We start from the raw sequence: 14996 nt of genomic DNA on the forward strand, positions 1-14996 counted from the left end.
AGCTCAGAATTTTGACATTGAGAGAGCCCTGTAACTGTAAAGTGATTAACAAGGTGATTTTGAAAGATTATAAAACTTTTGATATCATCCATGCCATGGGGACAGTAAACACTGCCATATGTACTATGATAAGAAGGATGGAAAACTATAACCCAGCAACTCATATCTTAAATTATTCGCAGATTAGATAAACAGAACCCAATGTAATTGCTTGTTCTCCTTCTCTCTAGACCACACCCCGACAAACTAGTAGTAAGATCTCCAAATATTTGGAGACCACATGGAATGAAAATAGGACTGGTAAGAGACCATCACCAGAAGAACTACCAGCAGCATAACCATGCCCCAAGGCAAATTCCTCGTCCTATACTCCAACTCTCTCTTCGTCTTTGCATAAGGAATCACGAACCTTTCACACTTACTGACAAACTGAGCAGCAAAGATCAAGACCACAGGCAAGAACAAGAGGAACAACTTCAGATTAAGCATTGAATGATGTATCTCTTTCTTGAAGCTCACATAAGAAGAAACCAACAGAAGAAGACATATGATTCCAAATATGGAAAGAAGAGGTAAAGGAGGAGGAGATATGGAGGTTATCGCTTGCTCAGTCCAACCTTGCTTCCACCCAGGACCTCTTTCCTTGAAAAACCAACCCATCACTCTGTTTCTACCCTTTGTTTCTTTGGGCTTCTTTTGCTATATTCATCAGAAGAGATAAGAGGTGTGTATATAAACAAAAGAACCAAAAGTGGGAGAAGGTTTTTGAGCTTTTTTTGTCTTTCCTTTGGCATAAATTCTGAGGCTTTAGATTCTATCCCCAACCGACCTTTCTTTTAGAACTCATGCCCACTAAGATTGATACCAAATTCATAATAAAAAAGAATAAAAAAATAGTGGGAAAAATATACAGTGAAAAAGAATTTATTCTTCATGGATTCATGCAAATCGTCGAGGAGAGTTTTCTTACATGATTTTCGGTTCAACTCTTATTACTAAGAAAAAGTCCGTACTTTTCCGTTTCATGTTGATGCAAAAGCGACGTGCCGTTTTTTGCTTGGCATAATTTTTCAAGATGAGCGGTCGCCACGCGGCGAAACTGGTTAAACGTTTGAGCATTCACTTGTTAAAAACGACGGCGTTTTTTCCACCTTGTGTCGTGCTTTGTTTGGTTAGGGCTCAAGCTCCAACCTTGGGAGGCCAAACGGTGCGCTTTTCCACCATTTTTCGAAGTTGGAAAACTAAAACCCACAAAGCAGCTCTCAGGGGGTTTTCCTTCAGAAATCAGAATCCTTTTTTTCCCTCTATTTTCTTTGGAGATAAAGACCGAAACTTCTGATTTCTGGAAGATTAAGGATGCCATCTGAGGATTCAAAATCAGTGAAAAAAGAGGAACCCGAAGATGATGAATCGGACATGAGAAGCTTGAGTTCGATGCTGGAGAACCGTAAGAAGAAACCCTCTTGTAATAATAATAATGCTGCTGTTTCTAATTCGAAATCTCGTCCCAAAGAGGGCAAAGTGAAGAAAGAAGAGCCCATAGATGATGATGATGATGACCATCACAAAAATGAAGATTTTAAAGTACCCATTAAGGATTCTTCATCACGACCCAAAGCAACCAAGCTCAAAAAGGAAGAGAGTGATGATGATGATGAAAAACCCATCTCCAAAAGAAGCTCCGCTACTAAACCAGATAAGGTTTTTATTTTTTATTTTTACCTTTTTCTTTGTCGAAAAGACTTTTCTTTTTTTTTTTTTCTGTTTGGTTTTTGCTGGAAAAAGGATAAATTTTCGCTTTTGAGGGATAAAAAATGGGCTTTTGATTAATGTGTTTTATCTTTATATCTGTTGTGAATTTTGAAGGAAAAGGAGCAGAAGAAAAAGAAGAAAAAGGGGGAAGAGAAGAAAGCGGCAGCTGGGAACGAAGGCAAGCGGGCGAGGAAGGTTTATAATTTGCCTGGTCAGAAGAGAGATCCTCCTGAGCAGGTACTTGGAATTCAAATTGTCTTTTACTTTCTGTGGTCTAATTTTCCCATTTTTGAGTAATATATTATTGCTGCATACTACAATTTTCAGAGGGATCCATTGAGGATTTTTTATGAGACAATGTATAAGCAAATTCCCAAAAGCGAAATGGCACAATTCTGGTAAGACATAATTCCCCAACAGTACCTTCATTTGCATGTTCTGTTGTATTTCTGTTTCTGCCTGTTTAGTAGAATGTGTGCCAGATAGGGAGAAGGATAATGTTTAAAGGTAGTAATCTTTATCAGCTGTCCTCTCTTAATCTCATTCTTTTTAGAACTATAAGCTACATTCGCTACATTCAATGAGGAGAGATGTGCTTGAATGCTGTATTAGTTATACCTTTGGATTGCCTTAACAAAGACTGGCACAGCTCAGGCTGGAGAATAAGCAAAGTTAATAAAGTTCTCAAACGCAAAGGTCATCTATCAACCAGAATAAATAAAGAATAGGACACTTCTCTGATAAGATAAACATGAAATAGACATTTCTTTGTTGAGGATTGTCTTGACCAGTTGTGGTGGGTCAAGGTTGGTTATTTGGGTCTCTTTATAGCCCTCAATCAGTCAGATTTATACATAGAATTAATGCAACAATTACCCAGATGGAGGTAATGCAACTTCAAATGTGTAAGTGTAGACTTTGCTTGTATTGATAGTTATGTTGTCTTCTTTCTTAATTCCTCATTCTGTATGACAAGCAATGAATTTTCTTTTCTATTGCTCAGAGTATTGCTTATTTGTTGTCTCTCATTTCCCCTTGTGCCCTTGCCCTAACTTTAATACTTTGTTGCAACTAACTCCTTGTTCGTCTGAAAGATAAAAAATTGTAGTGTATCGAAACAGCTAGTACTATGCCAAATGGTCTGTAATTCCTGCTTTATGCAATATAAGAAAGTTTTCTTCCAAGTAATCACATGCAGAGTGTCAGAACCCACTGATCCCCAAGCCCTTGTTTTGCTTTCCAATTCAATGCTTTACCTCCAAATTAGATGGGAAGTGTAATACTGCAATATGTTGCTTCATTGATGATGATGGTGATTTTTCTTCTTTTAATTTTTAACTTTAATCATTGTCCTGTCTTTCTATACCCATTCCTTTAAATCAATGCATTGGTATGGTACAAATTGACTTGATTCAACTCATTTTACCCAACAAATCCTTCTATTTACTTAGTTTTGCTGCATAACTGATTTGATTCATTCTTGGAACGCATATATTTTGTCTATTACTGTTTTGAAGATTGTGATTTATAGAGACACTTGCATTCCTATGTAATTGCAGGATGATGGAGTCTGGTCTGCTCCCATTAGAGGAAGCAAAGAAAGTCTTTGAGAAGAAACAAAATAAGAATCATCAGCAAAAGCTGAGCTCCCCAATGAAGGCTGCCTCAGTTGTCAAGAGTAGCACAAAATCTGTCACTGTTAAGAAAACTCCTCCAATCTCCCCTGTTTCTTCAAAGCAGACAAAGAAACGAAAGGCTGAAGAAAGCTCTGATGATGACTTTGAGGATGTTCTGGCCAGTAAAATGAAGAAACAGAGAGCAAAATAATTACATGTTCTTCAATGTAACTGATAAGTTCTAGTTTCTTCTGTTTCATTACCTAACTCATTACATCTTTATTTGATTAGCTGTGCCAATACTAATTCGATCCTGGCCTGATTGAACTGATTTTAAACGATTGTTGAATTATTAAGTAAACATTCAATGGAAGAGTGGAATTGTTCTCTTTTTCTGTTTGTTTTATGTGTCTGTTTAACTTCTATGTGCTGCCATAAGGGAATTAGGACTCTGGACCAAGAGTGTCCATCAACTTGAAGGCCTTTAATCCAGAATGACCCGAGTTAGGCCCATATTTGAATCTGAGAAGACAACCAACAGTTACTACTGTTGCTCCTCAGGCAGATACCTCTTCATATGGGGATCTTCTATACATAAAAGAAAATAAGACTGTGGGAAAAGCAAAAAGCTCTCAATTTGCAGCTGGAAACCCACCAAATACATGGTACTTTTACCTTCTTGAACAACTTCTTTCTTCTCCCCTCTTGTTGTTAATATGAGGTTTGATGCAAATGCTTTTGTTCTTTGTTAAAAAGCAAAACCCGATGGAGGGTGATACTCTTTCCATGAAAGCAACAATTGGAATTGGGAAGGTAGCCTCATCTCGACCAGATGACAACCCATCGTGAGTCACCTTTGGCCCCATAATGATCCAATTAACGTTGCATGGACATTGAATAAACATGCAAATTCCATTCTTTGCTTAGGCAGCAATAATAAGAAACGTTTGGTTTCTTATGAAAGATTAGGTACACCCCATAGCTGCTTCTGAAGAGGCATTTTCCATTGACAGAACCATGGAGCAGATCAAGAACTGGCCCCCGATTGATGGAAACATATGCCATTCTGCAAAGAAACAGAGTCCCATTCAAGATTTTTACCATAAAAAGAAGAACTGGTTCTCTGCAGTCATGTTTGATCTGAATATCGAACAGGAATTACTTAATCAAAATGTAGCTAATTACCCTGTTGCCTAATAAGGACTAGGTCAATAATGATTTAATTAAGCTTGCAATATTTAAGCAAAAATAAAAATTAAGCGTAGGTCAAGATCAATTAAAAAATCAAATAAATGTCAAGGCTTGAAAATGTCAGAAACTTTAATTTGACATTAACTACAATTACATTTCTTTGCTCTGGCTGAAATGTCGAAGTTTAGATTATTAATGTCTACTAATACTATATTAGCAATAACATGATTGAACCCAAGGTTTTAACTCAACTTCTATTTTCTTCTATGCAACATTCATGATAGAAAATATTCATTATCTATTGTAAATTATAGTCACAAACTCATAACTTGTCGTGCATCACTAGTCCTTCGTAAGTTTGTTTATATGTTACTCTTTTCGTCTCTTTTTTTTTTGTCTAATTTTTTTTATGAATGTTTGAAATGATTTTTTAAACAGTTAATATTCATACTTTTTAATATTATAAAGTTGATTTTCAAGAATATTTTTATTTTTTTATATTACTTTTTTTCAAAATTTAATATAAAATACATCAAAATTATTTTTTGTTTTAATTTCTGTAAAAAGACAAAAAAAAAAAGGGAGGAATAAGTATTAAATAAAAAATTTTAATACATTTCATGCTGAAAAGAAAAAACAAAAGAAACTTGTTGTACTGACAAATAGTATTTTCCAAATATTCATTAAAAAAATATTTTTCCCAAAAATGAGGGGAGTTTAAGGAGCACGCTCCCTGATAGAGCGTGCACTAATTTTTAAAGTCGTGCACTTGTTCGCTCTAAAAACTCTATGAAGTGCCTTATAACTCAACCGATCAAATAGCGAAAAAAGACCATAAACCCTAGACCAACCTCAACCCCGCCTTGCATGACACGTGTCACCACCCACACCCTCGCCATGGATTTCTTATTTATTTTTTCCTTGTAACCTGAACCCCGTCTCCAAGCAACTCATTATCTTCCTCTCTCTCTCTCTCTCTCTCTCGCTCGCTCTCTGTTTCAATTTTTCCATGGAGATTTAGAGCGGTTTGAGTAACAGAGCTTTTCCTTTCTTTCTTTGTTGTTTATTTTTTTGATTATTGGGGAAGAGATGTCCCGGCAAACAATGGAACAGAGCTGTAACAGCCCTGTCACTGCTGAAGAGATTGAGGTTGTCGAAATTTTGCGGGAGCTGCCCCGTCTAATCCTCGAATCTGAGTCACGCCCTCGCTTTACTTTCAAGTGGGGCGCTAAGAGGAGGAGATCTGCTGCTTCGAAAGAAGAGTTCGCCTCCGCATCTTTGCCTGCTGTGGAACTATCACAGTCGCCATCGCCGCCACTTCCTTCTAAAGTCGTTGGCCCTACCTATGAGACTGAGAGACCCACAGAAAAGCCCTTGACTTCAAGTCCCGCTACGCCTCTTTCCTTTTCTCCAAGTGAATCTGATGAGAAGCCTCTGCCGTCCAAGAAGAAAGCCTCTGTTAATAGTCTTAAAAGGGTACGTGTTTTTCTCTTGGGTCATCAGTTGTCAATAAGTTTCTTGCTTTTTTTCGTTTTTAAGTTTCTTTTCTTTCTGCTTCTTTGTTCTGTCTTTCCACGTGTGCTCTGCTCTGTTTACTGATTCGGGTCGTTTCTGGTTTTTGGGTAACAATCAAACAGAAGAAAGAGCAATTGTTGGAGATGGTGGAAGATCTTACTCAGCGCAACCAGTTGTTGAAAAAGGTGAGTTTTTATTTTAATTTTTTCTTTTCCTTCTGACATTAATCAATTTGTCCTTTTCTTGGATATTACCACATTATCTTCTTCTACTTAGTCTTTTATTCAATTTTTTGCCCTATGATTTTTTAAAGCTGAAACATGTATCTTGTATTAAATTTTGATTATGCGGAATTCAAACAGGATATAGAGAGTAAGAGGCTGTTTCTTGATCAGCAGAAAGCTAAGAACTTGGAGTTGAAATTGAAGAAGCAAGAGGTAAATTTTCTTTTTTTATCTTTTTCAGTTTTCTTTTTTAAGAGGTGGGGTCATGATTTTTCTAATATCTATTATTTATGAACAGTTAAGTCTGAGTCTTTGCAATGCCAAAGAGTCACATTCGGATTCAAGCAAAAGCTTGAATCTTGCGACACAATTAACCCAAATTTCCATGGAGACTGCGAAGAGTCAAGATCATCAACAACTGCGAATCTCCACCATGGTCTATCAACAACCGTTCACCATGGATCAAACGGTTTCCATATCAGAAACAAAAAAGAATTCTCAGTACCCATACGGTCGAATGATCTCCTGGTTACCATCAAACAACGGACTAAGCAAGGTGCATGAGCATGATAGCATGGTCCCGCTTGGTCTCCTTGATCTCAACGTTTCCGCAGAGGAAGCTTTCGGGTTTTGCTCTTCGAAATCGTTTGATATGAATTCAACAACTAAGGCCAGAGCTGCTCAAGCTAGGTTTAAAAGGATGCAGATTTGCAGGTCCAAGAATCAGACTGCTGGCTGGAAAGCTCGTTACCCTTTTCGATGATTTTGCCTCTCTTTTTTTTAATTTCTTCCTTTTTTGGGTTTCTTTTTTGCCGCGGAATTAGCATAGGTATTAAACAGGGGATATCAAAATTGTAAATTAGAGTAGTTTTAGGAAGAGATTTTATTAAATTTGGTATAATATTCATAAATGCTTCAGAATCTTCGAAGGTTATTCAATTCAAGATTTTTTACTTATTGAGCAATCTTTTCAGCTTTGGGTGTAAACAATGAAGTGCCAAAGAAGGCACGATGGAATCTAAAATCTTGAATCGGAGAAAGAGATAAAGCTCTGATAATGATGATTTGAAGGAAACGTGCGATATAAAATCTGCAGCACGCGCCGAGAGGGCAGAGCGTTTGCACTCGGACGGGATTAATCTGATTGAAGTGGGCTCCTAAGAGAGAGAGAGAGAGAGAGACCCATTTTGATGTGTAAACAGACTGACTTTGAGATAGTCTCATGGGCCTCTTTTATTCCTCAACTCATGTTTTGGGTTTCTTGTTAACTTTGATTCGTGGTATTAATACAATGTAGACTGTTAATTTATTAATTTTTTTAAACATATCTTAATGGGAAATTTAAGGAATCTAGGAATCAAACTGACCCTTTTGTTTTTGTGTTGTAGTTCTACTTTTCAAAAGGGTAATGATTGTAATGTAGCCAAAGAGTTGTCATGGTCTCAAAATGACAAAGCCCGCCTAGGAGCAGATTTAGCATTTTCTGTTATACGAGCTTTAATCGGTTAGACAATTTAGTTATCCAAAAGCGGAGGGAGGAAGAAAGAAAATGCAGAAAGAATCCAGCAGACCTATTGCCATTCCAAGTAAAAGGGGTCCTTCAGCCCCTGTTACATGCTGCCTACATTCTCTCTGTGTTTTAACCAAAGCTTTAGGTAATGTCCAATGTTAAAAATGGAAGTGAAATGGATAGAATAAAAACCTGTCTCATAGCTCACAACTGGACATAACAATTTCCAGAAAGAAGATGCAGCTGCTTGTTTTTCTTGTGCTGCTCATTCTTTCCCTTCTTTTTCCAGTTAACCCTTACTCTGGAACTGAGACTTGGTCAGATCATATACCCCTTTCTCATTCATTTTTGCTTTTCCATTGCTCCCAATTGCATTTTTTCCCAAATATTCTGTCAACTCTGTATGGATTTGAACTTTTGCCTAGTGTCTGTATGTACTTACTGCTATGTGCTATTTATAACTACTTAAAAGGTGAATCTACTTTTTTTTTTCTTTTTTAATTTATCTTGTACTTTTCCTTTTCCAAGTGGCATTGGATTTGTGTTTTTAAGAGATGGGATAGATCTTTAAGGCTTGAACAAACCAAGAGAGAGCATGTGAATGGGGGACATATCAAAAAGATGATAGGTTTGCTCTATCAACGAGTTGTTATTTTGGTGAGAAGATAAGCAGCCCAGAAATTGATCATAGCATCTAATAAATCTCAGTGCATATCCATTATCTAGTCCAGTTTGGCCATGATCTGTGTTATTTGTCTACTCTCAATTGACCCAAGTGTCCTTAAAGTTTCCTTCTTTGTGTTAAATAGTTCCAAAAAAAAATCAAAAGGAGAGTTTAAAGTGCAATTGGATCGTGTAGGCGGCAGAGTTTTAAAGCGCGTAGCTTGAGGAAAGGATAACAATAACCGATCCCCTGAAGAAGCCTAATCTGCAAGAGAAAAGCTTGACCGTCCATATTTAACCCTAGTTCTACCCCAAGGTTCAACCCTGGTTAAGTTAAGCCTTCCAGGCTTTTAGCAACCCTAGGGAACCTCTATTACTGTATATAGTTTGAGAAGCAGACCCTGCTTGTAGCTGCAAGTTGCCACTACCAAAGCAGCAGACCAGAGTCAGATACTATTACTATTTATATACGCATTTTATGGTATTATAATAATGCTAGTAGTGGAAAATAGCAACGAAAGGCATGCAAATGATGAGAATCATTTTGGGTATGAGAAGCTCGCCCAATATTTTAATGCGAGCGATGTTTACACCTCAAACTTCCATGACTCTGATGCGTATGTCTATGGGTTTTTTTTCTTCATTCCTTCTTTTTTTTTTCCCCTCTTTTGGGTTCAATTAGTTTGTCATGCACAGATTATGATAAATTACACTACTTATCTCCTCGCTGTGTGTATGGCTATGTCATGTCTCTCTTTGTACCGACAGCTGTTTCCGAGTTCCAACTATGAACTGATTTTGGTTGTTTTCAGCAAGTACTCGGTCGATTAGCCGAAGGGAAGGATTTGGGCCAAAGCCCACCGATAAGTTTCATCAGAAATTAATCTACCTGTAATCATGAATCAAGATTGATTAATTTTTTTAAGAATGAAAATCTTACAACTTAATCACCAAAATTTGATATTCTTGAATTTTGTTTTACTTAAGAGTGTACAGTTCTTTGAGATGTAAGGCCTTTATTTATGGTTAGATATCTAAATCGTTGCTTTTTTTCTCTGCAAGGACCCAGCATCAGATAGGGCACCTGGAGCTTGGAGGATCGATTTTGGACCCATGAAGTTGTTCAGAGTCGGACCATAATGATGTAGCAATACATAGCAATAACTTGGCCATGCTCAGCGCCACCAATAATAGCGGGGTGTTATAGGTAAAACTGACAATTCTTTATTTGAATGTCTGGAAAAAAGCAAACAACATCTTGGGAAATACAAATAGAGAGCAGTGAAAATTAAACAAACACCGATAGCCACGCAATAGAATATAAGCAGGTAAAGGGTACTATTCTCAAACTTCATCCTGGTTCGCTGCTAATTGCCCACACATTTTAGACATCATAGTTCTCCTCCAATCCCTCGACCTCGTCCTCGTAATCACCCTCATCCTCAACAGTTGCATCCTGGTATTGCTGATACTCTGCCACCAAGTCATTCATGTTGCTCTCCGCTTCTGTGAACTCCATCTCATCCATCCCCTCACCAGTGTACCAATGCAAAAAGGCCTTGCGGCGGAACATAGCTGTGAATTGCTCACTCACCCTCCTAAACATCTCCTGGATTGATGTCGAGTTCCCAATAAAAGTAGATGACATCCTCAGACCCCTTGGTGGAATGTCACAAACACTGGACTTCACATTGTTGGGAATCCATTCCACGAAGTATGACGAATTCTTGTTCTGAACATTAATCATCTGCTCATCAACCTCTTTGGTGCTCATCTTGCCACGGAACATTGCTGAGGCTGTCAGGTAGCGACCATGGCGGGGGTCAGCAGCACACATCATGTTCTTGGCATCCCACATCTGCTGAGTCAGCTCCGGGACAGTGAGGGAAATGTACTGCTGGGATCCACGAGATGTGAGTGGTGCAAACCCAACCATAAAGAAGTGAAGACGGGGGAATGGGATCAGGTTCACAGCTAACTTCCTAAGGTCGGAGTTCAGCTGTCCAGGGAACCTCAGGCAGCATGTTACACCACTCATAGTTGCAGAAATCAAGTGGTTCAGATCTCCAACTGCAAATTTAAAGTGAATCGTTATCTTAAACATCTTAAATTGATTCATGTTACAGCAAACCATCCATCAAGATATGAACAGTTTTATCACTCACAGCTTGGAGTAGTAAGCTTTAAAGTCCGGAAGCAAATATCATAAAGGGCCTCATTGTCAAGAACCATGCATTCATCAGCATTCTCTACCAACTGGTGCACAGAGAGGGTGGCGTTATAAGGCTCCACAACTGTGTCGGAGACTTTAGGCGAAGGGAAAACAGAGAATGTCATCATCATCCTGTCTGGATATTCCTCTCTGATTTTTGATATCAGGAGAGTTCCCATACCAGAGCCCGTGCCTCCTCCAAGCGAATGGCATACCTGGAAGCCTGATCCAGAAGTAACATAAACAATTGAGCTTCTTCAGCCAATTCCAAAGCAAAATAGCCATTATTTACCAGCCAATAAGATTTTGTTGCTAAATGCAAACAATTCAACACACTTTTTCATACTAATATTCCCTAGAAGCAAAAGAATTCACCAGATAGATAAGATTACCATACTTCACGATTTACTAAAAGGTTAAAAAATAAAAACAAAAGGAATTTCGATCAACTGGTGGCAAAGTTTCATTTTCCAAGGAACTGACCACTGAGTTTCAGTAACACCCAAGCAACCAACAATATACTGAAAAAGGGATATTAAAAGTTTTGACGTAAGCCATTATCTTGCATTGTGCTCCATATTATGACACCGAAGGTGTCAGCCAACCGATTAGGGGTTCCCTTCATGTGATTTAGTTCAACAATCGACCATTGTTACTATAATTACAGCAGCAACAAACCAACTATTTAACTGCAGTCATACCATTGTCAGATGATGATGATAATTGTCCTTTCAGATAGATCTGGATCCCGAGACATGGCTTTCTCTTTCCTTTTTTTTTTTCAAAAATCGATAAAACAAGATCTGATACGCATGCCGATGTTATAATTTACCAAGTGATTGCTATTATTTTTAGATAGGTACAATAGTCACATGGTCATGCATCCCTGCATGTTAGTTATGACTCTCCATAGTCATTTAGAGATCTTTCATTTCTCTTCAAGAATCAGATATTAAAATGTGGGCAAGCCATAATTTTGTAAAAGACAGCATTTATATGATGTTGAGCTGGCAAAGGCCCCCAAGGCTCCACCAAACGGATTAAAGATGTTTATCGAGTGCCCTAAGATCTAACTTTATGTTAATTTTTCCAAACAAAAACAGGGTCGTAAAAAATTGTCGGTGGAATAAAGGACAAAACGACACGCACTTGGGCACTCACAATCATGAAAGGAAAAAAATCATATAGAGAAAAAGGATCCGCTTATATAGATAATTATACACTATCACAAGACAGACCCATGCCTTCCTTTGCCTCCACACCAGACAAAAAGAAGCTAGCTTAATTACAGCTCAGTGTCGTTGACAATATATTATTAAAAGAAACAGTAAACAGTAACCACTAGCCAACTGAAGAAAAAGAGTAAATAATTGAAGAAAGAAGCAGTCTTTGCATATCCTATTCACAGTTAATATTATTCAATCATAGAATTCAAGATCTTGCTATTCTTTACAGTTTATCGAAAACGTAAAATGAGATTATTTCTACTTGATGTAGTCATTGCCGAAAGTCGGGAAATTTAAAGATCAACAGAAAAAGCAGTTCTCTATCGTTATCATGGAAAGTGATATGACAACTCAAATGGATAGAATCTCAAACTTTGAGGTGAAAAAGTAAAGAGCAGAGTAATTATGCTGGAAAGGATCGAGCGTATCCGGCAGATAACTAAGTAAAATGCCATTAAAAAATATTTGCATAAAATCATTTCCACGAAAATCCACGAAGATTTGGCGAAATTTAAATTCTAAGAGAGAAGAAACATGAAAACTGAATTTCGATTACGATGAGGATATGAAGCAGAGGAAATATATTACCTTGCAAGCAATCGCAATTCTCAGCCTCTTTACGAACAACATCAAGAACAGCATCAATCAACTCGGCTCCTTCAGTGTAGTGACCTTTGGCCCAGTTGTTCCCGGCACCGGATTGTCCGAACACGAAATTATCAGGCCTAAAGATCTGGCCGTAGGGACCGGATCTGATGCTATCCATAGTACCGGGTTCAAGATCCATGAGGACCGCCCGAGGAACGTACCTTCCGCCGGAAGCCTCATTGTAATACACATTGATCCGCTCCAGTTGGAGATCGGACGATCCATCTCCATTGTACCTCCCTGTAGGATCCACGCCGTGCTCGTCGCAGATCACTTCCCAAAACTTGGAACCGATTTGGTTCCCGCATTGCCCTCCTTGAACGTGAAGGATTTCTCTCATGGTTGTTTGTGGTAAAACGAAATGGAAATCAGAGATTTAGTTGTTTTTCCCTTTTCCGGAGGAAAGGAAATGAAAGGATTTGTTGAGGGCAGAGGTTAACAAGGCAATAATAATATAGAGCGGGATATTTTGGAAGGATTGTCTGTCATGAGAGATAGCGAGGGGGTACGGTCACGGACAACAACTAACCGCCCAAAGGAGTGAAAGGGGGGGTGCGCACGTTAAGAGGGGGGTGTGAGTGAAGTGAACCGGGAGGCCCCATTTTGCCACGTGGGATTAATTAGGCGTATATTTCGGAATTTCTGTTGTAATTTCACCCCGTGAGTTGGATAATTACGCTGCGGTTATACCAGTTGAAGGGCGGCAAATCGGATTGGACATGCCACGCGTCTGTAAAGTCAAATTTGTTCAGCTTACCTGGCCCGTTCTCGGACTTTGGGCCTGCGGCAAACCTTTTTTGGCCCAATGTTAGCACTGGGCCAAACATATTGCCTAACAATGGGTTAGTCCTTAATTTAGGCCCAGTATAATTTCGAGCGGAGTCAGGTGAAACTAGCTATAGTAAATAGAGAAGGATTCTTTTTTATTTGAAAAAAGAAAAAAAAAAAAGGGAAAACTCCGGATTATTCTATATATTTTCTTGAGAGGAAGGGTTAGCTAGGGCATGGGAAATTAGGTTCAGAGCAAAAACAAAGGTAGGAAAGCGACGGAGAAGAGCAATGCAGCTAAGGGAAGCTTAAACTTGGAAGCTTGCTCATTACCTAACGATGTAGAGGAAGATATACTGACGGGACTTCCTGTGAAGTCTCTTTTCGAATGCCAACCAGTGTGCGAACAACGGGAATCCATAGTAGAGGATCCCTCGTTGTCGACAAGCACTTTGCTTGCTCCCTGACTAGGCCCGGCGGCAGCTGCATGTTGGTTTCTTTCTCCAACGTTGATGGGTAGAAGCACTATTTTTCTCTGTAGGCCTCTATGGAGGTTCTGCGGTTCATCAACTAACTCTACCTGGATGATACAAGGGTCCTAACAACCCTTGTCATTGCTATGTATCAGATTCTGTAAAGGGCTTGTTTTGTTTCTTCAATGGTCGAAATTTATTCGTCTGTAATCCGGCTACAAGGAGCGTTCAACCTATACCAAAAAGCTTGATATATTCCAAGAGGTATGAATCTGTCGACACTGTTCTTCACAAGTCTTATTCTGCTTATGCTTTTGGATTCGATCCTTCTATCAATGTATTCAAAATCTTGCATGTCATGGGAATCCAAAAGGCCGGCACGAAATTTTATGATCTGTGTATACGGTATACACTCCTTCAAGGAAAGAAGATGAGAAACCAGAGGGATGCCATTTTTCATGGCAGAAGATTGCCCATGTTCCTCCTTTCCCGTACCCTTTCAAAAGCCAGGGTGTTTACCTCAATGGGTTTATATATTGGCTCGGAATGAGTGCTCCGGGTGTAGAATCCCTGGTGCGGTTTGATGTTGCAAGTGAAACGTTTCAGATGATTTCACTCCCTACGGGAATATCAGTATGTGGAACCAAATCTAACTAGGGTTGGAGAGCGTCTGGCTTTGCTAGGATGCAGACACAACCAGAACAACTATGCTTCGTCCGTCCTCGAGTCGTGGCGGCTAGATGATGACGATAACGGATCCTCATGGATTAAACAGAGATTTGAAGTTCCTCGTTCCCACAAGAGGCTAAAACTTCCTGTTCCTTTGGGCAACGTTTGCAGTGGTGATATGTTGCTGGTGGCCGATACGCCATCGCAGGGTTACTTGCTGGCTTCTTTCCCTTCAAATAGAGCAACCTTTAGAAAGCGCAAGATCAAGATAACTGGGCTGCCTAGTTATATTGAGGTTAATGGTGTCAAGCATATAAATTTCAAGATAACCAGTCACGTGGAGAGCTTCGTAAATGTAGAAACAAGGCTTTTGTGTATTGGTTATTTCTCTATCCTTCTTGTTGTTTGAGCTATTAATTTAATATTCTCAATTATTTTCTGAGTTTTTGCTTTGTTTCTGCTAGACAGTTTTCTGATCATGGCCCAGTTAGGAAGACCACATAAGTTCAGCCCATATGCCTTCAAACCC

The 14996-nt window shown here is 38.9% G+C and overlaps 4 protein-coding genes, 1 long non-coding RNA gene and 1 other non-coding gene across 6 annotated transcripts; 4 read left to right on the top strand and 2 right to left on the bottom strand.

The window, feature by feature from the left end:
- Positions 1 to 9: 9 nt before the first annotated feature.
- LOC148761104 (uncharacterized) lies at positions 10 to 965 on the bottom strand. Its single transcript, XM_088809153.1, has one exon. The coding sequence runs from the start codon at positions 658 to 660 to the stop codon at positions 247 to 249; it is 414 nt and encodes a 137-aa protein (XP_088665279.1). The 5' UTR covers positions 661 to 965; the 3' UTR covers positions 10 to 246.
- Positions 966 to 1140: 175 nt separating this feature from the next.
- On the top strand, positions 1141 to 3761 carry LOC18591557 (nucleolin). The gene is made up of 4 exons (XM_007017744.3): positions 1141 to 1701; positions 1867 to 1989; positions 2080 to 2150; positions 3312 to 3761. Exons 1-4 carry the CDS (start codon positions 1357 to 1359, stop codon positions 3577 to 3579), a joined length of 807 nt encoding a protein of 268 aa, XP_007017806.2. The 5' UTR covers positions 1141 to 1356; the 3' UTR covers positions 3580 to 3761.
- A 1724-nt stretch (positions 3762 to 5485) lies between these two features.
- On the top strand, positions 5486 to 7255 carry LOC18591558 (uncharacterized). The gene is made up of 4 exons (XM_018125926.2): positions 5486 to 6035; positions 6197 to 6259; positions 6437 to 6511; positions 6597 to 7255. Exons 1-4 carry the CDS (start codon positions 5649 to 5651, stop codon positions 7059 to 7061), a joined length of 990 nt encoding a protein of 329 aa, XP_017981415.1. The 5' UTR covers positions 5486 to 5648; the 3' UTR covers positions 7062 to 7255.
- Positions 7256 to 8698: 1443 nt separating this feature from the next.
- On the top strand, positions 8699 to 11057 carry LOC148761105 (uncharacterized). Its single transcript, XR_016028009.1, has 2 exons — positions 8699 to 9362; positions 9534 to 11057. It is a non-coding gene; the product is annotated as an uncharacterized LOC148761105 (long non-coding RNA).
- LOC108663121 (small nucleolar RNA R72) lies at positions 8995 to 9090 on the top strand. Its single transcript, XR_001929079.2, has one exon. It is a non-coding gene; the product is annotated as a small nucleolar RNA R72 (small nucleolar RNA).
- On the bottom strand, positions 9673 to 13099 carry LOC18591559 (tubulin beta-6 chain). Its single transcript, XM_007017747.3, has 3 exons — positions 12498 to 13099; positions 10637 to 10906; positions 9673 to 10541 (listed from the first exon to the last, which is right to left on the bottom strand). The coding sequence occupies exons 1-3, from the start codon at positions 12895 to 12897 to the stop codon at positions 9856 to 9858; spliced, it is 1356 nt and encodes a 451-aa protein (XP_007017809.1). The 5' UTR covers positions 12898 to 13099; the 3' UTR covers positions 9673 to 9855.
- Between the last annotated feature and the right edge of the window lie 1897 nt (positions 13100 to 14996).

Source organism: Theobroma cacao, chromosome 8, assembly GCF_053813885.1.
Source record: "Theobroma cacao isolate CCN51 chromosome 8, ASM5381388v1, whole genome shotgun sequence".
Lineage (NCBI taxonomy): Eukaryota > Viridiplantae > Streptophyta > Magnoliopsida > Malvales > Malvaceae > Theobroma > Theobroma cacao.